Source organism: Brassica napus, chromosome C9 (assembly GCF_020379485.1).
Source record: "Brassica napus cultivar Da-Ae chromosome C9, Da-Ae, whole genome shotgun sequence".
Lineage (NCBI taxonomy): Eukaryota > Viridiplantae > Streptophyta > Magnoliopsida > Brassicales > Brassicaceae > Brassica > Brassica napus.
In genome coordinates, this window is record NC_063452.1 from 61,338,210 (window position 1) to 61,362,281 (window position 24,072).

The window sequence follows — 24,072 nt, forward strand, 5'->3', positions numbered from 1 at the left end:
TAGTCGGAGCATTGCCTTAAAAATGATGTTCACTCTTTTATTTTCTGCTGAAATTATAAATTCGAGATACACAGGAATAGAGAGGTGTGCACTAACAAATTGGATTCAAGTTGGGTGAACTTACAAAATGTTACAATAGCCACTTGATTGATTGTTCTCTAATTCAAGGCATTGTCCTATAGAACTTGGAAAACAGTAAATGAAACTGGAACAAGAGGTCTTTCTTGATATGAAACATCGACTCAGCTGCCAAATCCAAAACAATCTCAAGTCCATTTAAACAGCTAAAAGTGACTTTCTCTCAAGACTTTATCCTGCTTCACATTATAGTGTGCAAAGGACCTGTTGTCGCCTTGTCCGTCAGTAAATGATGTGCCGGTTAGCTAACGATTCAGATGAGAATCCTGTTTTCGAAAGAGGTCATGCGAGCAAACTGTCGAGGTGCAGTTGGTTTTTTTTTGGCATAGGATTATGCTCTCAGCTTTGGCATACTAACATTTACAAATTGGATCGTGTCTTGCGTTTATTGTGCACGCAATTCATCCCATCTTTTGTGTGCATCTCAGTCAATATCACTGATTAACTTAGGCTTTTCATTTCATCCTGTAGGAGGGTGAAGCAGTGGCTGTATCATTAAACACCAAAAAAAAACTCAGCATATGAAGCTAGTGAATCATATGCTAGTTAATGTACTCTCTGCATCTTCCCAATATCTGAAACAGTCATATGTTATTTTGTTTCCTGTGTAAGATACTGTTTGTCCTCTGATTACTGAATAAGTGGGAGCACGAGGAAGGTATGTGTACATTTTGTGGGTCTGACTTTAGATGCATTAGTACCAAACCTTGAAGCTTTAATGCTTTATGGGTTGTACTTTTCAGACACGTGCCTTAAATTAAGGGTTGATACATCCAAAAGTTTCAAAGATTCTGATCATTTCCAAGATCCAAGGACCATACATGTTCTTGATAAGTGGAAGGTAAACATTAATGTATATAATTTTATCACAATAGGGCTGCTGGGTGGACAGCTTACTTTGACTATTGAGGAATTTCTCTTTCAAGCAAAACCATCCAAGTTGCTCCATTTTAGCTTTCACTTTATTGTTTTATAAAACGCAATGAAATGTCAGTGTCACTTTGATTCAAATTCCATCTTACCATCACCATGACTGTAAATGATAACCACTAAAAGGAATTAATAGAATAAAAAATAGATGGAATAAGATGAGTGAAATTGTTTTTAAAATATAGTATATTCATTCATTTAATTCATTCTGTCAAAATCGTTGAGAATTATTTATGAATGTTTTTCTTTGTATTTTTCTTTTTGAAATAGATAGTGGAATGTTTTTCTTTCTATATTTTTGTCTCAATGTCATTCTACATCTTTCCATTCTCAAAATTAGTCATACAGTTGTAAGTTGTAACCCATGTTTTCAGCATATTCACTCATTTGTATAAAAGATGCAATCGATAAAACTATCACATTAGACGAAATCTACAACTTGATTATTCTAAACTGCATGGTTTAAAACATATACTTATAACATATTTGATAACTTTATTACAAAGATGATACGATACATCAAATGGAAACTTAAATTATACACATTTTCAAATCTTTTTCAAATGCATAACATAAACAATAAGCTTTATACACCAAATTTTCTTGTGTTCATTGGTCCTTTATGATCATCAATCATCAATACGTAGTCTGGAAAGGCTTGTAGACCTTAAGATCAAGCATTACTCCGGCGATTGATCCAACTCCAGCGAACACAGAGATAACTAGACAAGAAACACTAAGCATCTGCAAACAAACCCACCTCAGGCTCCATTTCTCCACCTTCCTCTGCTTTATATACATCTCCACCGGGAAATAAACCGTCAAGGGCCAAAACCCTAAGGCCCCCAAGATCCCAACCACGTCGTTGAAGAACGGCATCAGCATCGATATCACCGTGGTCAGAACGACGAAAGAGCACCTGAACACTACCCTGAAAACGTTGGTTTTGTACGGAGACCTTAACCCTGGGATCTTGAACTCGAGTTCCTTGGTGAGCAAGTCATTGTCTGGAAACCTCTCCGAGGCTGATTTTTCAGCGAAGGCGAAGATGGGCTGGGAGAAGACTTGGTAAGCTCCGATGAGGTGGACTACGATGGCTGCGTTGGCTATGTCGAGGAGCCAAAACGGGTTGTAGAATCCGAAACCGGTGAGGAGGTTTCCTGGTGCTGCATCTCCAAAGGCTGCGTATCCCATTGAGCCGCATAGCATGTAGAAGATGGTTGTGATTGCAATGCTGAGTTTTGTAGCTTTCTTCATCGTTTTTGATTCTGATGGCGGTGATCTTACAGTATCCTAGATACAGAGAACCAACAGAAATAAATAAACTGTAGCTTGTGTTCCAAGGAACTGTGAATCTTTAGTGTTGTTAACCTATAAAGTTGAATTTTTTTTCTTTAAGGTTGTATAAAAAATGGAAGCTTGTATTCCAAGAAAGGTTTTTTATTTTATTACCTGAATCTCAATTAGGACAACAGAGTAAGAGTAAGCAAAGGCAATGTCTCCAAGTGCTTGAAATGTTCTCCATATCTTCTGTGTTTGAGTCACTGCTCCTATGCTTATCCCTGTGAGACTTCCTTTGAATACTCCATTTGCTAGAGAGATTTCAAATCAAAGATTTAGCATTTTTTTCTTTTCAAATTAAGATTTTAGGATACTACTTGTAGTTATTACTCACCAGCAACTTGAACAATGCCGAGAGATAGACCAATGGCAGAGTAAGTGAAGGACATGACAGCTGCTACAATGGATATCCACCAAATCTGGTCGAAATCAGGAACCTGAGAGAGCAAGATCTCTGTCACACCGAAGATGATCATGTAAGGGTTGCTCGACATGTGACACGGGTCTTTTCCTCCGCTCTTGTGGAAACAGTTCGATCTCTTGATCGCCCTGCATGATCCATCAAATGTTAGTTCTATAACCTGATCTGAAGCTTGTGTCACAAGTAAAACTAAGAAACACTCACATCATGCTTATGGATGCTGCGATTGTGTAACCGATCGCGACACCGAACAGATTCAAGTACTGAATCAGCCCACAAATCTTGAACTTGAACCCACCTGTAATAAAAACAGAGTATTCCAATATTTAATACAAAAAGCAGAGGAAAAAAACAGAGCACTGAAAGCATCATATTACTAAAGAACAGAGTATTTATTACCGAGAATGGATCGGACAGCGTCCATGTAAGTGTAGTTTCTCTTGCCGGAGACTGCATCTCCGGTTCTATAGCAGTCGCTGAGAAGTGTGGAAGAGTAGAGAGTAACTAAAGAGAACAACAGCATCACCGCAGGTCCAGCGACCCATCCGAGCTGTGCAATGGCCCACGCCAACGAGAGAACGCCTGATCCGATAACTGCTGTAATGATATGAGCGCTTGCGGTCCAAACAGTCCCTGGATTATTATTATAACAAAGAAGACACGTTTTTAGTATTGCGTTTATGTAACAAAGAAAGTTTTTTTTTTTTTTTGTAACAAAGAAAGTTGAGATTTTTGTTTTGTTTAGATTGTAACCTGTTCTTTTGAGACGGCCATCATCGTCGAAGCATTTGAAAGCTGGTTGTTGAGGGACGGCCATGTCAAAGACTTGGTGGTGTTGATGGTGGTTGTTGGCGGCAGCGGTTGCACCCATCTGTTAGTAAGAAGAGAAAAACCAAACTTAATTTTATTTTATATCTGAAAGTAAAATTGAAATAAGTAAAGGTTTTTTGCTGTTTTTCTAACGTGTAAAACTGAAATTCAGATTAAAAAAAAATATTCAAACTTTTGTTTATTTTTTTAGTTTAAAACCAGTTTCTTATAATAATTTTGAAGTATATGTGAAGATAGGGAGAAATGTAGTAATAGTACCTCCTCTTATTGAGACTTAGGAGAAGCAATACTATTATTACAAAGCTATGAACACAAAGAAAGAAGAGCAAAATAAGGAGATGGGTGATGATGATATGAGTTGCTGCTGCGTTTCAATTTGTGTGATGGTCACCATCTTATATAAGCCATGAAAAGTGAGGGATATTAATAAATTAACTAAAAAGTATAGTATGGCAATTATTTCAATTTTGACAATATTTGCTTGTTGGGTATTTTTCTTTTTCTCTCCACCATCATTAGTGATGGCTTATAAGAGGGAATCTAATGCTTGTGTTCTCCTCCGTACCTTTTGAGGTCGACTTAGTCACTCAGATATAATATACTATTTATATGAATTGAAAAGATTAAAACGTCATTATTAAGGATATACGACGTTTAAGATTTTTATAATTAGAAAGAATTTTTACTGCCAGAAGTGCTTATAAATCTATACTACTATTATATATGGAATGTTTCATCAAGTTGTTCCTCCATATACCGTGGAGCTTCTTTGCGCATGCCACGCGTGGTGTATTGTTCGAAAGTAGAAAACAAAAAGAAGGAAAATGAATTATGAAAGTTTAGTAGTTTCGGGAATGTTATCTAGAATCTATTCATGTACCTAACAAACTACATTTTTATAACCGGTGATTGTAAATCTCAACATTAATATATGATTCAGCATACACTACGAAAAAAAAGGGGATATTGTTACGAAAAATTTGAGACTAAAATTTTTGGTCGCATATTTGTGACTAAATAGACACTAATTTGTGACTAATGTTATATGTCAAGAAAAAGTAGGTAATTGGTAACAATATTGTGACGGGTTTTATCGTAGCCAACTTTTGTCACATTTAGTGACATAAAAATGACGAAAATAAACGAGACAAAATATGTGACATAATTGTGACTATATTTATTGTTATCACAGTGACTGATATATGACTAAATCGTATGTCTCCATTTATGACTATAGAGCAACTAAATGTTCGTGACAAATTCATATAAAAGAAGGTAAACAAAAATATTTCTAGACCCCAAATGAATTTTTAAACCCTAAACTCTTAACACAAATCTCAAAACTCTAATATTTTCATATTTTAACCTCACATCTTAAATTTAAATATAAAATTTAGTATTTTCAAAACATTTTCACATATTCTGAAAGTAAACCTCAAACACCCAACCCGTAAGTCACAAAAAATAAACCTTAACCTTTACATAAAGTTTCAAAATTACTATAATACACCTAAACTAATATCCAATATTTATAAAAAAATATTTTTTCAAATCTTATTTAAAAACCTTAACTTCATATTTAAATTTAAAGTCCAAACCCTTTTCTTCAAACTCCAAACCCTATATCATAAATTTTATCTCTAAATTTGTTTTTTCATTTTTAGAACTATACAGATGTGTACTTTAAATGAATTAACTTAGAATTTTAATCAAACTTATAATAAACATTAAAAAAATTAAAGAAAGATCAGGAGCAAAAAATTCTATCGTAAGTTTCAAAAAAAAAATTATATCGTTGTATTTTGCTGTACAACCAAAATAAAACTTGCCCCGTAAAAAAAAACGAAAATTTCCTATTGGCTAATTCATAAGCACAAGAATCAAGTTTTTGACCGTCGGATGAGACTAAATCAACGGACCAAAGTTATTAATTTTTCAGATCTGCATATCTTTTTTTTACCAAACAGATATGCATATCTCTCGACAGATTTTCTTATTTGATTTCATCTCCTAATCTCTTCATTCTTAAGATTTTTTCACTGCTAGCCTCTTCATTCTCTTAACGATCTCTGCTCTCATATCTCTTCAGCTTCGTTACCGTCTCTGTCAATGGTCGTTGTAAGAAACGAATCCTCCTTCTCCTTTTTAAGATCTACAAATTAATTACTTTCTCATTATCTCTCTTTTGTGTAGCTTTGATTTTGGTCCATGTTAAAGAATCGAAGGAGTGAAGGAGAACCAGAGGAGGAAGGAGAGAGAAGAGAAGGAAGAAAATGAGAAGGATGAACCAGCATGAGAGGTGGAGACATGAAGGTGTTCCGGTGTACCGTCACAGCGTCTGTTGTCGCTCCGGTATGACTGTTCAGATTGTGAGGATCCAATGAATCTGTTCATCTTAATTATATTTCTGTTGAGTTGATTTAAAAATCGAGATGAATATGTGTAGTTTTGCAATTATTTTCACAGAACCGTTTTTCCTAAATCTGTGTAGTTTAACAATTATTGGTATACTTGTGTAGATTTATAAGAAGAAAGACGAGGAAGAAGAAGAGTAGGAGGAGACATAAGAAGAGCGGTTTCTCCTAAAGTCTACTTGTTCACTGCAGCGATTAACGCATTTTGCAAGGGAGGGATGGAATGAGGATGAGTGGGAGGTATGATGAGGCATTTATGTGTAAGGAGAGCTATGGCTTTGGAGACAAAGCGTTGAGTTGCTGAGAAGATGCATGCTAATCAATTAGGTTTAGTTTTTTTTTTTAATTTGGTTTAGTTTTATAAACCAATTTTAATCTGTAAGTTGGTTCGACCAAAAAATATTTGTAAGTTGGTTTTAATTTATAAACCAAATTAGTAAATCAATTTTATTTCGTATGTACTGAATTTTAGATTTAATTTTAACTATAAGTTTAAAATTTTCATATAATTAATTTTATTTTAGTAATTCAATTTATAAATTTGTATTATTAAAATAAAAAAAATGAATCAATATGGATATGTTACATTATAATTAATTATATTTATATTTTTTATTAAATATTTTGAGACAATTGATCCGTTACTACAAATGACATTTTTGTCACATTATAATTAGTCACAAATTAAAACGAATTGAGACAATTTAATATGTAAAAAATTGTAACATTCTTGTCGCATTATAATAGTCACATATTATAATGATTTGAGACAATTTAATATGTAAGAAATTGTAACAGTGTTGTTAGTAACATACAACGTAACTATGTGAAACGAGTTTGTTACAAATATATTAGTCACAAATATTATGACATTTTTTTGTTACGCTATGCATTTGTGACACACGTATTGTAACCATTAAAATTGGTAACAAAAACGTAACAATAATTATATTGTTACGAATTTTTTTCTATTGTGACGAAATGTTTTGTCACAATACCTTTATTTTCTCGTAGTGATAACTTATTAATTTGACAAAGAGCAAACTTATATGAATTTTCATAGATAAATTTTAAGCCAAGCACTAGCAACGTCCAACGTCTTAGTGATGGATGTGAGTATATTGAGAAGATAATCGAATATGTCGAGTGGTTCTATCCACCATCGTCTCATTATTATTATTTTTAGAGTATTTTAAGAGCATCTTCGAAACTCGTCATTAGGAAACTGTATGTTCTTTGAATTCCAGAATGCTCGATATTCTTTTTCCCTTGATATGCGTCAATTCGTGTCTTTTTTTAGTTAATAAAACTCATCACATATACATATTTTCAACTTTCTACGTTTTTAATTCCTCATAGTTGTAGTTACGAGCATTTCAACAATGTATATGATGCATGGAAATCTCAAATGGTCAATCATGATCGTGGTGATGCATGAATAATGATTTGATGTTTACCAAATCATTAGTGGTTTTCACAACTGTGTCGCTACTCGCAAGACCCTTTGGCCTCCCTTGCCTTTTTTTTGGTCTAACGAATAACGCTTGGCGATCATTAGACCAAAGCGTTTAATTGCGTGAGAAAGATCCAACAAAAAAAATTACAAATGAAGGAAAAAAACAAATATGTTGAGAATCTTAAATCCATATGTAGAGAAGAATCGCAAGGGGTATTAGAGGAGCTCAAAATAGAAGATATTAGATCGCATACCTACCAAATACCAAAACCGTTTTTCATAAATGACCCAAGTTAAGTTCCATATTAGGCCCATTGTGCTTAAGATGTAGTGATGAGTGATTGAGGGAGAAGAGGACCTACGTAGCCCATTAGTGACAAGTTGCCTGATAGAGAAGAACAAGATTCTAGAATGAAATTCACTACTCAACAGTCAACACTGCTCAATGAAAATTCTCGAATGCAGTTCACGGTTTCAAAGCACGTCTTATTTTACTTTTAAACGCACGTACACATACATATAATATTATAAATTTATAATTATCATCGTATAAGACAAGTAGTCATATGAATAGCAGAATAGTATACATGTGATTGTGAACCTGCATGTTGTTAAAGATATGTTAAATTTTCGACAATGAGGTCCCAGCTTTTTATCCAACTTCTTAAGCATATTCGCAAAAATCTAAATACGACAAAACAAAATAGCAATTAATCCACCGTAAAGAAGATATATAGTATTGACTATTGAGTATATATATGTTTTAGGTAGGTCAAGTTCGGCAGCTATAACATCACGCTCCGTGAAGCTTCCTCTTTCAATTCACACAATGACTTAAACAAACAACTGCAAAAAAGTATAAAAGTAGATTCTCTATATATAATGTGATAAATTCAGATCAAGTCCAGGTACAATTTATCTGAAATTTTATAATGGGAAAAAACATATTAGTCAATTGATCTTATGACTCTTTATCTTCTCCTTTTTGAGACTTTACTGTTACCACTTACCACCCAAAACGACAATTAATAAATTACGTGCATCATGATAGTTTCATTCTTACTGTATGAAATGATACGACTTATATATAGAAATTTACTTTATCTTCTCCTTTTTGAGACTTTACTGTTACCACTTACCACCCAAAACGACAATTAATAAATTACGTGCATCATGATAGTTTCATTCTTACTGTATGAAATGATACGACTTATATATAGAAATTTACATACTTATATCAATAAAGAAAATGCATATTGACAAAAGGTCATGTTTGACCAAAAAAATTCGTATTATTCATTGGGTTATGGAGGAAGTGATCTGATACTAAAATGAAAGGCATATCTTTAAAAAAAAAAAAGCACAATGTTGAATACAACACAGGCCCGTTCGTTCCTACATGTGGAAGATGCGTCCATATGATCCATCTGGGTGTCTTATTCAAATGCTCCATTTGGGTGTTGTTCGTTTCTTCATTTCGTCTATACATCCAGATAAATCATCTGAATACAACTATGTTCGTTTGCTTTTCATTTTTAACTTGTATCTGCATCTAGGTGGATTTGTTAATAAAATGGCTAAAATATATTTTTTTTATGTTTCGGCGGAAAAATAGCATTTTTACGGCATTGGCGAAAATATTTTTGCGGTTTTTGAGGAAAAATATGTTTTTGACGAAAAAGTGCATTTTTGTAGTTTTTTTGCGGGAAAATACGTTTTTGCGGGTTTGGCAGAAAATATGTTATTACGGTTTTGGCGGGAAAAGTGTGTTTTTGGGGTTTTGGAGGAAAATGTGTTTTTGACGAAAAAGTGTGTTTTGCGGGTTTGAAGGGAAAATGCGTTTTTGCGGGTTTGACGGGAAAATGCGTTTTTGCGGGTTTGACGGGAAAATGCGTTTTTGCGGGTTTGACGGAAAATGCGTTTTTGCGGTTTTGGCAGAGAAATGCGTTTTGCGGTTTTGGCGGAAAACTGTTTTTTCGGTTTTGGCGGAAAAATGAATTTTTGGCGGTTTTGGCGGGGAAATGCATTTTTACGGTTTTTGCGGGAAAATACTTTTTCCGATTTTGGCGGGAAAATGCGTTTTTGCGGTTTTGGCGGGAAAATGCGTTTTTGCGGTTTTGGCGGGAAATGCGTATTTGCGGTCTTGCGTTTTTGGCGGAAAATGCGTTTTTACGGTTTTGACGGGAAAGTGTGTTTTACCGTTTTGGCCGAAAAGTATTGTTTTAGTGGTTTGACTGAAAAGTGTGTTTTTATGAAAAATGTGTTTTTACTTCTTTTTTTGCGGAAAACACATTTTTGCGGTTTTTGGCGAGAAAATTTGTTTTTAAGTTTTGGCGGGATAATGCATTTTTCGGTTCTGGCGGAAAAATGTATATGCAAAAAAATAGAATTTTTGGTTTGAAAATAATATTTTGATTTTAAAAGGTTATTTTTGTCATTTATCATTTTGGACTGAACTAGATGCATCTACATCCATCAAGACTCACTTTCATTTGGATGAGAATTTGAGATGGGTTTTTAAAAATTCAGCTGGATGATCTATTTAGATGTAGCATTATAATGTACAAAACGAACATCAATTTGCATCTTCACCCAGATGGATCACCTGGGTGAGCAAACGAAGAGCACCACAATAATTTATATATGATAGACTGATAGTAAACGTAAGCGATGATCATCAAACGGGGAACAAGCCCACGTAACCTACCTCAACTTTCTATTTAAACCATTTGAACTAGAACAGACTACATGCGCATTTAAAAAAAAAACAAGTCAGATCAATGAAATTTTAAATTGTGTTTAGTTAATGCAAGAGGAAGTGGTACATAGTGAAGGACTTAACTAAAGGCTCAATAATACTTGAAAACATTGTTCTATATACAACCGGGTAAGATAAGCCGAAGTGCGAACACTTTGTTACGAACTCAATTTTGATATATTTTAACATTTTGAATAGGTACTTACTGGTGAATGACTGAATGATCAGATCTATTCTATAAAATACTAAAATTCGATAAATATAAAAGTATAATGTAAGGAAAACAAAAAGAAACCGGTGTGACTGCGATTGGTGCATGATTGCAACTAAACCAACGACCTTTATTACAAAAAAAACCCAACTAAACACGATCCAACGTTAGATGACGTCATCCGTCATGACGAGAGCTTCCCTCAAGGATGATGTTGTGATATGCTGCGGAGAATCTCAACGTAATTTCATCAATTGTCCAATCACATGTCACATCCAAAGCTTCCACCGCAAGAAATGCTGACTTCTCTTCAGCAAGGTTTAACAATAGTGTATCCATTTCAAAATAATAAAAGCAAGGCTGCTAAGGAAATTTATTTTGCCCCCAAGAAAAAAGTAAAAGGCCTTAGTGGTAAGTACGGGTGGACACAAGTCGGATATACGGGTTTTTGAAGGTATTTGTGATTTGCTTCGTATATTACGGATATCCAAATATTTTTTTTTGTTTTGCTTCAGAAAAATACAGATATCTGAAAAATGGATATCCAGAAAAAAATAGATATTTTCATTTATTTACGAATTACTTACGGATATCTCATCTGTTTTGATTAATACAAATAATCTTAAAAAAATGATACAAATTTGTTTTGTAAAATATTTTTTGCATGATATATAAAATAAAAATTAAAAAAGTAGTGAATTTACATATTTTGTAAATTTTTAAAACTTAATTAACAATTATAATAACACAAAACTTAAGAAAAAAATTTATGATTGTCATAATTTTTTTTTCTTCTTTTTATGTAATACTTTTATCTAAGTAATAATGTGAATAGAATTTGTCAAATCATATGTTAGAATAATAATTGTATAATTTTATACGTTCAAACTTTAAATATAATCAAGATATATATGTATTTATATATTGTCGGATTAGAGTGGATATCCGCTTCCCAAAATTTTGATATTTGTTGTGATTTGCTTCGATTTTAACGGATATGATTTTTAGTATTTGCTTTGCGTCGAAAATCTACGGATATCCTTGGATCGAATCGAAACGAATAAGGAATCGAATTAAATTTAACGGAGAAAACGCCAACCCCTATGTGCTAACCTGCAAGTACAAGAATAAAATGGATAAGCAGCGCTGAGAAGCAGGGGATTAAGACCAACTCCATCCATTAGAACCCATTATGGGTTCTAATGATTAAATTAATAAGTTTAAAGTTGATTTGATAAGTTAAGATCTTTGGTTAGTGGAAATTTTTTTTCTTTCTCCAATGGGAGAATCTCATAAGGGTTCTAAAATATTTTTAAATTTTTTTTTAATTAGAATGATTTAAAATAAAAGCATACATAAAATTTTTAATAAAAATTATATAAAACATATTAAAACATAAAAATTACATAAAACATATAAATGGTGTTTGCCAAAAGGAAAGACAAGTTCTTTTACACTCACAGAAAAATGGTGGAACCACCATAAACGATTGAAGCTTGAACACCAGGATCATTAAGAAGATGAGCCAATCTAAAGTGTTTCTTGGTGACAATCCTAGAGAGACATCCAGATTCTTTAGGATTTTCCCCAAAGAAAGACCTTATCATCGGCTTCAAAGTTTCAATCTATAACAAAAATCACCAAACTCTTAGAGATACTACAGAAACAGCATTTGCATTTGCGTTTGTGTGTAAACTTACCAGAGAAGACGCAAAACTCTGTTCTACAAAAACGTAATCTACAGAGATGCAAGCTTGTCCACTGCAAGAACCACACTCCCTCCAAAGATTCTCTTCACAACCGACTACACATGCTCATCACCAATAAATAAAATTCAGACACTTTCAAGATCAGCTAAAACAGACCAAAACACATACCTTCATGTCCTTTGAAACAGATTGGTGATCAACTATGGTGGGACATTTTCCACCAAGCTCCAATGTCACATGAGTCAAATGCTCTGCAGCTGCAGCCGTTATGATTTTTTCAAATCTTGGACTCCCTACAAACAAATAATAATATTAATTACGTAAACTCCAAAGACAAAGCTGAACACAGATAATAGAAAAGTTACAAATTTATTTCTATTAAAAAAAACATGGAAATGGTTCAAGATCTGAAATCTTACATATTGGAAAATTCTAGCTAGACAGAACAAGAACGTCCCATACGGTTCTGAGATCACTTTCCAAGTCTGATGACTATGAACTTAAGCATTTCAATTTCCACAGACATTCTTTCCCACCATTGCTAATCATTCCCTTAACCAATTCATCATCAACACTTCTTATATCAAACCAACCGACTCTGTTTCTATGCAAAAGATTCAATCTTTTCAACAGTCAAACAAAACTCTAGTAATCTACATCAGTTTTCATCGACATCATAAACCAAAATCGAGACAGCAGGAGAAAGGGATGTTCGCACTTATCTCGCTTCTTCTTCGTCTTCTTCTCTTGAAGCTTCTCTCTTGTGATCTTTATCACAAACCTCAGGAGAAAGAAGACGAAAACAGAGGATCACGAACAGAGAATGGGAGATAGACCAAAATCGAGACAACAATAACATAAAGATCAAATCAAAAGAATGATTTCTAGCCGATAAGGAGATCGAGATGAGGTCCGAGACGAGATTCGAGAGAGAAACGAGATTGGAGACGAGATTCGAGAGAGTAAACGAGATTGGAGACGAGATTCGAGAGAGAAACGAGACTGGAGACGAGATTCTAGAGAGAAAACGAGCTTTGCATGCGAAGACGGAGAAGTCAAGTGGCGAAGGAGAGAGAGAGAGCAACTGACGGGAGAGGGTTGTCCAATTACAAGGCGCCACGTTAGGGCTTCTTACCATTTCTAAAAAGCCTAATTTAAGCAACGGTTCTTCTTTATTTTGGATTTTTTAATTTTTTTTTTTTTCAGTTTTGTTAGGAACCCCTTTTGAAGGATCCCCAATGGACTTGCTCTAAGTTATTGACACTTGTGGTGTCAGTCAACAATATACAAAGGGTGCAGATGACGTAAGCAATGACAACATCACTGCTCTCGTTAAGTCGACTATCCACTAAGACTAGGCCACGTATGTAACCAGCTGGCTGCGGTCAGCGTAGAAAAGAAAACAGTCGGCATTGCTGCACGTGCTTGAAAACACCCACGTGTCATCTCTGTCTTTTTCTCCTTGTTTTTTTAATTCAATTAAGTAAATTTCGGCTATTCTCGTCCTTATAAAGCCTTCGTCTTCTCACTCTCATCTCCTCGATTACAATCTTCAGCAGGCGAAGGAGAAGGGAAAAAAAAATTAAACGAAGAGATTTGAAGAGAGAAAAGAGAAGAGAATGAAAGCAGAGCTGAACTTACCTGCAGGATTTCGATTCCATCCAACAGACGAAGAGCTTGTGAAATTCTACTTGTGCCGGAAATGCTCATCGGAGCAGATCTCAGCTCCGGTTATCGCAGAAATCGATCTTTACAAGTTCAATCCTTGGGAGCTTCCAGGTAAAATTCATGGGTTTCTAATCATTTTTCCAGGAAAAAGAATCTGTTTTTTTTCTCTCGAGAATCGTTGTTAATCGAGAGATTTGATTATTCTTTCAGAGATGTCTCTGTACGGAGAGAAAGAGTGGTACTTCTTCTCACCTCGAGACCGGAAATACCCAAACGGTTCTCGTCCAAACCGGGCAGCTGGAACCGGTTATTGGAAAGCCACCGGAGCAGATAAACCAATCGGTAAACCGAAGACGTTGGGTATTAAGAAAGCTCTAGTCTTCTACGCTGGGAAAGCTCCAAAAGGGATTAAAACGAATTGGATAATGCACGAGTATCGTCTCGCTAATGTCGATAGATCAGCTTCTGTTAACAAAAAGAACAACCTACGAGTATGTTCTGTCTTTTTCTTGATTTATATTTCAACTCGTGAATGTCATGATGATTTAGATTACTAACTTTGTTATTTTTTTTTTTTTGTGAACAGCTTGATGATTGGGTTCTATGTCGAATCTACAACAAGAAAGGAACCATGGAGAAGTATTACCCTGCGGATGAGAAACCGAGGACAGCGACATCAATGGCGGATCAATCATCATCGCCTTTTGACACATCGGACTCGACTTACCCGAACGATTCGAGCAGCTCGGGCGGCCACGTGGTGTCACCGGATGCCAAGGAGGTTCAGAGCGAGCCTAAATGGGGAGAGCTCGAAGATGCTTTAGAGGCTTTTGATACTTCAATGTTTGGTGGTTCCATGGACTTGTTGCAGAGCGACGGTTTTGTTCCTCAGTACTTGTACCAGCCTGATTATTTCACTCCCTTCCAGGATATGCCCCAGCAGAAACCGTTCTCGAATTGGAGTTTTGCTCCACATGGGTAAAAAGGGAAGAAAGGAGTAAATGGTGGTTTAACTGTGTGGTGAAGTGCTTAGAGAGAAGTTTTTTCTCTCTAAGCACTTCACCACACAGTTAAACCACCATTTACTCCTCTCTCTAAGCACTTCACCACACAGTTCTCAATCATCTTTGTTTCTTAGTAGTAAAAAAGATTGTAGATGTTAATAGTTGTTAGCATCATAGACAAATTCTTGTTATTTCATCATAATTTTATATGGAAAATATTCAAATTCTTCACGATGTTGCACCTATGTAGATACTGATATATAAAGAGATATTAAGATTCAGAAATATTCATATTAGCTTTTGTAACCGAGGCGATTTCCTCAGTACTCCTATGTCTTGAAGTCTTCTGACTCTCCTCTTCTTGGCCCGTGGGTTTATTTGAGATTGCTCTCTTTCCTTCTGTTCATGATGTTTGGAGGTCTTCGTGGGAGTCTCGTGAAAGACTTCTTTGCTTATACTTTTGGTTTCACATCCTCGAGATTCATAGCATGGAACCACGGCTTCATCATAGGAACCGATGATCTCAGAGAGCTGGCTTTCTATCTTTTGGGCAAGCTTCCTCAGTTCTTCACAGCTTTCCTGTAAAAAAGAAGACACATACTTGTTTTTCATCAGCTCATAAACGCACCAGTGACATAAAGTAACAGGGATTTTTGTCATTACCATCGACAGAGGCAAACGAGAAACACCATCAATCTCTGTAACAGCTTTCTTCTGCTGGTCTTTCTCTCTGCACTGCTTCAGCATTTCCCTATTTTCCCAATCCACAAAGAGGAAACATGAAACTTTTTAAAGCTAACTCAGAGATGAATATACTAATATTGATAAGAAAAGGGATCAGAGGCTTACTCTAGAGCAATGATATTGCTGCATGCTTCGGTTTGACATTCCCAAAGTCTTTTATATGCTACACTCTTCACTTCCACACTTGCTTCCTTCACCATGTTAGATGTTCTGTGCAATTTTGGTTCTCCTTGTTTTGAGTTTGTTTCCCTTAGGTTTTCTTCTCCTTTACATGACTCTTCCATCAGCACATCATTTTGCTCATCTAGAACAACTAACTCATGTCCTTCACTGTTTGCTTCAATCCTACCTTCAGTCCCACCATTTACAAGAGCCACTTCTGGTTCTACAGAAACTACTACCTCTTTACTACTAGTTTTAACAGTCGTCACACTCAAACATGCTTTGCCTCCAGTGTCACTTACTTCAGTGACGTTAACGTCATTGCCACCACATGCTTTACGTTTGGGGCTGTCTCTGGATTCAGTCAAGATCCGTTCTTCTACAATCCCTTTATCATTTCGAAGGCTCATAACCTCATCCGCCGCACACTGATCATTCATTCTCAACGGCATCTCAACGTTCTTTCTCTCAGCATCATCAGTTCCCGGAAGAGTGTAACAGTAGTTGCTGTAGTCACAAAGTATCTCTTTTTTCTCCACAAGCTTAGCCAGATGATGACTAAGCAAACTCGTGTGAGCAAACGGCAAGCTCTCATACTTTGACTTTGTAAACTCTGATACCGCTTCTTGGCAAGAGCCGTCTGCTTCATTCAACTCCGTGATAGCAGTCAAAATCATCTGATACAAATGTATACAGTCAGAACAACACATGTATATATACACATAAGAGATTCGGCATTGTTATAACTTATACATACAGCAGAGTAAGTGGGATGATCAGGAGCACGTGATAAACACAGGTCCAAGAATCTCTGTTCGAAGAGCCTACTCTCAGGAATCAACAACCCTCTCGAATTCGCTAGATTCACCATAAAGGCTCTCAGATTCTCAAATTTTCTTTCACGTGCCTGTAATCAACAACAATCATTCAGATTCAATGCATGAACAAGCTCTCAAAGCTATGGCATCGAGCTACCCTAACGAGAAACAGAAATTACTGATTTTAAACCGTAACTGCTGAAAATACATAATCGAAGATGAGAAGAAGCAGAAATTACAAACCATTGGCACTATAATAGTAGTATCCGCCATGGGAGACGAGTTGAAGCTCTAGAGTGTACGCAGTACGCAGAATCGGCGCTTAATATCTGAAGGCGAGGGAAGTGAGGAGGACGACGACAATTTATATCAAGTTAAACCGAATCAAACCGGGTCAAATTGTGATATATGATTTTTAATTTAAACCGGCCGGTTATGTTTAATTCCAGTGAAGCTTAAATAAAAGGCAGAGGAAGAAGAGGAAAGCGTTAAGACCAGAGATGCTTCCGTTAAAGCTAGCTCGCTCTCTTCTCCTCCACGAGACTCTCAATCTCACTCACAACTCCGGCGATACAGACGAAGTTGATGGAGGAGAAGGAGAGACCAGCATTCGAGAGATCCTAAGCTCACAATCAAAAACCCGATCGAGATCCAAGAACGCGAGGAAGAATCCGAAAACGCCATTGCTCTTCTTCGTCCCCTCGCGAGAATTGATCTCGGAAACTTACAGATTAGCTTCAATCGCGAGAGATCTGGGGATGGATTTGTACCCAACGCCTTCCCTCTCCCACATCATCTTCTCGTTCCCGCCGCGGGAATCCGGATCTGCGCCGTCGCCGTTCTCCACGTCTTCGTCTCGTCCTTCGACTTGTTGGTCTTCCTCCGCGGCCTCGATGTCGTCGTCTCTCTCGTGGTCTCTTCCCAACGACGCGGTGATGCTCTCTTTCCCGTCTCTCTCGGATTCCTCTCTCTCGCATCTCAGATCCTTCGTCTCCCTCTCCAACGGCTTGTTCAAGCTCGTGTTCTCCCCCGCCGCCGTGGATACGCCTTCCTCCTCCGTTAGCAATTGGGATTGCTGCTCTGTTTCTCTCTTCTCGAGACTCACCAGCGCGCGAATCGGATCGATGGAGAGTTTCTCGCAGGCGTTGGCTTCGAACGGATGGACGATTTACAAGACGAAAGCTAATCAATCGACCGGTCACAGCAACGCCGGGAGCTCGGCTTATCTGTTTAGGAAAGTGTACTCGGGTCGGGTTATGATGACCCGGGAGGGAAATGGTGGGTCGTGTAGAGTAAGAGAGCTGAGACTTCCTCAGTTGGATTTCGAGAACGCTCCTCTTCGGATTCTGCAGTATCTGATGTTGATGACTGACGATCTCTTCTTCCTTGCATAGCTTATAAATTTATGTTTTGTTTCTACAATGTTAATATAATTTCATTGATAAAGGTTTGATCTTAAGACATGTAAATTTTAATATCAACAAGGTCTTCCCTCTATCATCTTCGTTCTCGGATCTTAACAGATTTCATTAAAACAGTTTTTGAAACAGTTGGATCTTTTGAGGTAGTCCACCACAAATTTGAAATAGCTACATTTATGTGCAAGTCCACCGTCCGTGATCGACGTGTTTAACGGTTACACAACAATGAAGTTGACCTCTTCTTGTAGTCCCCCCATCACTTTTTTGAAAACTTCACTTTTTTTTTTTTTTTTTTTTGACATCAAAAGCTCCATATTTTATTAAGTAGAATCTCTGTGGTTGGTGTGATCTATCCAGCTAGGGAGTCTAGAGTTTACATGGGAAAAGATTAAACCACGAGAACGAGCACCTTTTGCAAAGCCATCGGCTCAGACATTACAAGAACGAAAGATAAAAAATAAGAAACAAGAATTAAACATAGAGTGAAGGTGATGAAACTCTTCAAATTCGACCAATAAAGCTGGCCAGTCGTCTTCTTCTTCGTTTTTGATGATCTTGACCAATTGTTGACAATCTGTCTCAAAGGTTATATCTAGTTGGTCCAGTCGGATTAAGGATTTCATGGCCCACAGCAGAGTATGAAGCTCAGCATGTAGGAGGATTAAGCTTCAGTTACTAGTGAATGAACCGAAGGTCGTTACCCCATCCTTGTCCGTCAGGACCATACCTCCGCCAAAGAAAGCGTCGTCTTTATGCCAAGAGGCGTCAATCGAGCATCGGGGGCCGAGGTGTTGCGCTTCAGGCGGAGGTTGAGTCTTCTCATCATTTGGAGTTGTGTGTAAGAGTTGTGCTAGTCTCCAGTTATCTGCTTCCGAAATAGCTATTTGAATTGTATCCAGGGGAGAAGTGTCTTGCCCGTCAAATAATTTATCGTTTCTCGCTTTCCATATATACTACAGAATCCACTTCACTCATGGGCCTTTATCCTTTGTTTATAATTAGAGTGCGGTGTCTTCCGTCACTTTCGGCGGGTGAATTAGTAAACAACATGCGCATGTTCTTTTACCTGATGTTGATGATTGACTTTCTTTTTTTTTGGCTTAAATTGGATTTTTTTTCAATGTTTCTATATCATAGCTAAAAGTTCGTAATCTTCTTTTATTTAAAAGTTTACACGTAATTATTTAATTTTACGTTTACATACACGTAAAATTCGATATACGAGTTGTACAGTAATAAAGGTTTTTTACTCTTCTTGTTCTTGCACATCCCATGATATATATATATATGTGTGTGTGTTTCTTCAATCCCTGTCACTTCTTGAAACTTTTCAGCACTTATGGAGTTATGGGCCTTTTCCTTTGGGTGACGAAGACCTCGGAGTGACTATCGGCGGGTTAGGTTTGTAGACTGTTAACAATATGCGCAAGTTCATATGATTTGTTTCTTTAACAAACTTTACACTGAAATTTAATGGGTTTAGCTAGTTAGTAATACCATGCGTTTCTGAGTCATGCATAATTTTTGTATACAAACAACTTATTCAGACTATTTGGTTTGCATTTTCAGTTACAATTCTATTCTGAGTCATGCATAATTTTTGTATACAAACAACTTATTCAGACTATTTGGTTTGCATTTTCAGTTACAATTCTACCTGGTGGTGGAGTTGCTGGAAATTTATCGGCACATCGAGAATCTGAATACCCGGTATTAACTAACAAAAAAAAAATTGAAGCCATTATGGAGTATGCTTCTTTCATAAACAACGTAGAACGTGAACAACTGGACAAAAATATACTAACTTGTATGGCTTCTGGCGTCGGCAACACCAACTTGAGAAGAAAGACATAGGAGCAAAGATAGAAGAAGAAGAAGAGGCTGAAGAGCAATTACATATGATTTCTCTTTAGCCATTTTTAGCTTGTTTTCTTTTTTTTTTGCTAACCGAATATCCTGGCTCCACCGAAGTGGTCCAGACTAGAGACCGAAGTAAGCATGGACGCTGCCAGGACGTCACCATGTGGCTCACCATGTAACGGTGCTGCAGCCTACATGTAAATTCCGCAGTGGCCAAGGCTCGAACCCAGGGACGGGCACTTCAGCTGGAGCTCCTATACCACTAGACCAAAGCAACTTGGTTAGCTTGTTTTCTTCGTTACACAACTAACATTGCATGAAATGCTATCTAAATTTATAAGGGATTGAAATGAAGCATCCTACTCACACCAGAACTAAACTCCAATGCTAACGCGTTTTTATCCTGTACAGTGACTTACGCTTAGCATCTGCCATTCTTTTGCTATCCAACAAATGTTGAAGACTTTTGCGTCCACGTTTTTTTGTTTTATTTTTGTATATATTGATATGCAAATATTTGTTTGATAGTTGAAATATGTTCAAACAAAATAAATCACAATATTTTTTTTTTTTGGTCAAAATAAATCACAATATATTTATACTGTTTTCCTATACAAAAATTATGTCGGTAGACACAAACATGAAACTTGCACGTACCGTAAAGACTTCAGTAGATAGTAGTTTTACCGATTCCGTGTTGGCGTGATTTGCTATTTATTAACAAAGACTTGAGCAGACCATTCTACCCGCCACTGTTTTGTCTTCTGTACTCTCCATTTTAATTTTTATTTCTCTAGTAAGGAAAGACGATCTGTTACGTCCGAGAGATTTCTCTTCAGCTGTCCTTGCGCAAGTGTATGGGTAAAAGAACCAGGCACGCACAATTTCTCAGGACTTGAAACGGAAAGTTCTAACTCCATTAGAAATCGTTTAACCGGAGTTACTCAACTCTGAGACACTCTTCATATGAACACTAACATATTTATAATCATGCAACAATCTTAGAGGTCACAAACCATCTTGCATTTTTAAGATAACAACCGCAAACTGTCTTCTGCATTGCCCTTATGTTCACGCTGTGAAATTTTTGTTTCTTCTCAGGTCTAATTGACCTATGCAGAAGAAACCGGCATGGACTAATAACAGAGAGACAGAACAGTTTCTTTTTTTTATGGGAACAAATAATTGTACATTTTTCTTCTTCTAATAGAAAGATGTAAACGATATTGACAGAGACATACAAAAACAAAAGAGTAACACAAACAAACCAGAGAATAAGAATGAAGAAGAATGTTCAAGTGGAAGCGTGAGCGTGAGAACGCGATGCCCAGATGCCAAACACTAGAAACCAGAAGACGAACAAGATCGCCCAGTAACGAACGTGCTGGTCCGTACCTGATTCTAGTCAGCACTACCAGTGCCGTCCCAAAAAATTCAGTGGCCTAAAGCATATTTAAAAATAGTGGTTAACTTTTGTTCGAAAATTTCCTTCTGTAAAAACGTATATTAATTTAGATCATCAATAAATATTAGTTATTTTATAAAAAATAAAGGATAAAATAACTTGAAAAAGAAACTATAAAACTGTCAAAACTATATATTTAATCGAATGAAAAAGGATAATATTATAGTAGCAAAAGCCTAAACTAACACAAAGAAGAAAAAACATTACTTAGGCCCTGTTCGTTTGCTCACCCAGGTGATCCTTCTGGGTGAAGATGCAAATCGATGTTCGTTTTGTGTATTATAATGCTGCATCCAGATGGATCACCCAGCTAAATTTTTAAAAACTCATCTCAAATTGTCATATAAATGAAGGTGAGTCTTGATGGTGCATCTGGATGCAGATGCATCTAGTTCAGTCCAAAATGATTAATGACAAAAATGATTTTTTAAAATAAAAATATTATTTTCAAACCGTAAATTCTATTTTCTTGCATATACATTTTTCCGCTATAATCAAAAAATACATTTTCTCGCAAAAACTGAAAAATACACATTCCTGCTAAAACCGCAAGATGCGTTTTTCAGCAAAAAAAAATCTAAAACGCACATTTCCATAAAAACACATTTTTCGGTCAAACCAGTAAAATCGCACTTTTCGACCAAAACCGAAAAAACGCATTTTTCCGCCAAACCCCAAAAAACGCATTTTCCCGCCAAAACCCAAAAAATGCATATTCCCGCCAAAACTCCAAAAAGCATTTTCCGGCCAAACCAGCAAAAAGCATTTTCCCGCCAAAACCGGAAAAATGCAATTTTCCCACCAAAACCGGAAAACATAATTTTCCCACCAAAACCGGAAAACAGAATTTTTCCGCCAAAACCGGAAAACGCAATTTTTCCGCCAAAACCGGAAAACACAATTTTCCAGCCAAAACCGGAAAACATAATTTTCCCGCCAAAACCGGAAAAATGCATTTTCCCGCCAAAACCGAAAAAACCCAATTTTCCCGCCAAAACCGGAAAACCCAATTTTCTCGCCAAAACCGGAAAAACACATTTTCCCGCCAAAACCGGAAAATGCATTTTCCCGCCAAAACCAGAAAAACACAATTTTCTCGCCAAAACCGGAAAAACACAATTTTTCCGCCAAAACCGGAAAACACAATTTTTCCGCCAAAACTGAAAAACCAAATTTTCCCGCCAAAGCCGGAAAACAGGATTTTCCCGCCAAAGCCGGAAAAATGCGTTTTCCCGCCAAAACCAGAAAAACACAATTTTCCCGCCAAAACCGGAAAACACAATTTTCCCGCCAAAACCGGAAAACGGAATTTTCCCGCCAAAACCGGAAAAAACGCATTTTCCCGCCAAAACCAGAAAAACACAATTTCCCGCCAAAACCGGAAAACACAATTTTCTCACCAAAATCGCGAAAAAGCTTTTCCCGCCAAAATCACGAAAAAAAAACTTTCCCGTCAAAATCGTGAAAAAAAAATTTTCTCGTCGAAAACACTTTTCCCGCCAAAACCGCAAAAATACACTTTTCCCGTCCAAACCGCAAAAACGTATTTTTCCGCCAAACCCATAAAAACGTATTTTCCGCCGAAACCACGAAAATACACTTTTTCGCCAAAAACATATTTTTCCTCAAAAACCGCAAAAATATTTTCCGCCAAAACGGTAAAAAATGTTATTTTTCCGCCGAAACGTAAAAAAATTATATTTTAGTCATTTTATTAACAAGTCCACCTGGATGCAGATGGAAGTTAAAAAATGAAAAGCAAACGAACATAGTTGCATTCAGATGATTCATCTGGATGCATGGACGAAATGAAAAAACGAACAACACCGAGATGGAACATCTAAATAAGACATCTAGATGGACCATCTGGATGCATCTTCCAGATGTACAAACGAACAGGGCCTTAGAAGAAAACCCCGCTAACCAACGAAAATTGGAACGTAAGTCCAAAACAAAACACATCACTGAAATAAAGAAAATGTAAAAAGATGTTGCATTAGACATTGAGCTACAATCATTTTATTGCAATGTGGCCTTAAAATCTGCGATTAATATGTGGCCTAAAGCACAAGCTTTAGATGCCTTATGGCAGGGACGGCACTGAGCACTACCTATTTTGTTTCAAAATCAGTTCCATTCCTTCACTAATTATCTCAGATTTCAACAAGACAAGAAAATAAGATATCTTTTGTTTTACTTACAAATTTGAAGAAGATGACTACTGCTAAAGCACAGAGTCCACCCAGGAGTATGTGCAGTCCACTATTTGCTGTGTACTAAACGATTTATTCAAACTATTTGGTTTTGAAAGTTCGTGAGTCCGAAGATTGTAAATTATAGTCTAACGTGTGTGGCAATAGTCCAGACCAACTTGAGAAGAAAGATACAAAAGAAGAGAATGATGAGGACCTCAATTCAGTAGCTGGACCACCAACTCATGAGATCAACCATACAAGCTACATTGGAGCCAGCAGCGACATTGGTGCATTCAATGAAGGATATCTTTGCAACCATGAGGAGTTTGACCATGAAACCACTTGCTATAGATTATCAACTCAACCAGAGCACGCGGCGAATTGGTTTCATACCAAAAGGAGTAATGGTTTAGGATTTATACCATTTACAAGTCAGACAACCTACACTGCATCCGAAGTGGTTCTATTTAAGGAAAGTAATTTTTTGCTTAAGAAGTGTGCAACTCAAACTCACGTGTGGAAACCA

At 36.6% G+C, this 24,072-nt stretch overlaps 4 protein-coding genes and 3 long non-coding RNA genes across 8 annotated transcripts; 3 read left to right on the forward strand and 4 right to left on the reverse strand.

The window, feature by feature from the left end:
- Positions 1 to 1,526: 1,526 nt before the first annotated feature.
- On the reverse strand, positions 1,527 to 4,153 carry LOC106419148 (amino acid permease 2). Its single transcript, XM_022714164.2, has 7 exons — positions 3,920 to 4,153; positions 3,584 to 3,701; positions 3,230 to 3,463; positions 3,035 to 3,128; positions 2,744 to 2,958; positions 2,521 to 2,660; positions 1,527 to 2,361 (listed from the first exon to the last, which is right to left on the reverse strand). The coding sequence occupies exons 2-7, from the start codon at positions 3,699 to 3,701 to the stop codon at positions 1,705 to 1,707; spliced, it is 1,458 nt and encodes a 485-aa protein (XP_022569885.1). The 5' UTR covers positions 3,920 to 4,153; the 3' UTR covers positions 1,527 to 1,704.
- A 239-nt stretch (positions 4,154 to 4,392) lies between these two features.
- Positions 4,393 to 8,807, forward strand: LOC111212604. The gene is made up of 3 exons (XR_002663048.2): positions 4,393 to 5,779; positions 5,855 to 6,013; positions 6,181 to 8,807. It is a non-coding gene; the product is annotated as an uncharacterized LOC111212604 (long non-coding RNA).
- A 3,049-nt stretch (positions 8,808 to 11,856) lies between these two features.
- LOC111212607 lies at positions 11,857 to 13,537 on the reverse strand. Its single transcript, XR_002663050.2, has 4 exons — positions 12,629 to 13,537; positions 12,378 to 12,502; positions 12,201 to 12,304; positions 11,857 to 12,125 (listed from the first exon to the last, which is right to left on the reverse strand). It is a non-coding gene; the product is annotated as an uncharacterized LOC111212607 (long non-coding RNA).
- A 187-nt stretch (positions 13,538 to 13,724) lies between these two features.
- LOC111212606 (protein ATAF2) lies at positions 13,725 to 15,168 on the forward strand. 2 transcript variants are annotated; one of them, XR_002663049.2, is made up of 4 exons: positions 13,725 to 13,988; positions 14,088 to 14,368; positions 14,464 to 14,917; positions 14,992 to 15,168. XR_002663049.2 is itself a non-coding variant. In XM_022714166.2 (3 exons), the coding sequence occupies exons 1-3, from the start codon at positions 13,829 to 13,831 to the stop codon at positions 14,857 to 14,859; spliced, it is 837 nt and encodes a 278-aa protein (XP_022569887.1). In that variant the 5' UTR covers positions 13,725 to 13,828; the 3' UTR covers positions 14,860 to 15,168. The 2 variants fall into 2 exon arrangements, 1 of the variants encoding a protein (XP_022569887.1); XM_022714166.2 differs by having other exon boundaries at positions 14,464 to 15,168.
- LOC111212605 lies at positions 15,056 to 17,087 on the reverse strand. Its single transcript, XM_022714165.2, has 5 exons — positions 16,849 to 17,087; positions 16,545 to 16,694; positions 15,731 to 16,464; positions 15,545 to 15,632; positions 15,056 to 15,460 (listed from the first exon to the last, which is right to left on the reverse strand). Exons 1-5 carry the CDS (start codon positions 16,876 to 16,878, stop codon positions 15,170 to 15,172), a joined length of 1,293 nt encoding a protein of 430 aa, XP_022569886.1. The 5' UTR covers positions 16,879 to 17,087; the 3' UTR covers positions 15,056 to 15,169.
- An 18-nt stretch (positions 17,088 to 17,105) lies between these two features.
- On the forward strand, positions 17,106 to 18,102 carry LOC106419275. Its single transcript, XM_013860033.3, has one exon. The coding sequence runs from the start codon at positions 17,106 to 17,108 to the stop codon at positions 17,997 to 17,999; it is 894 nt and encodes a 297-aa protein (XP_013715487.2). The 3' UTR covers positions 18,000 to 18,102.
- A 1,214-nt stretch (positions 18,103 to 19,316) lies between these two features.
- LOC125593180 lies at positions 19,317 to 20,188 on the reverse strand. The gene is made up of 2 exons (XR_007329127.1): positions 19,684 to 20,188; positions 19,317 to 19,436 (listed from the first exon to the last, which is right to left on the reverse strand). It is a non-coding gene; the product is annotated as an uncharacterized LOC125593180 (long non-coding RNA).
- Positions 20,189 to 24,072: the final 3,884 nt, after the last annotated feature.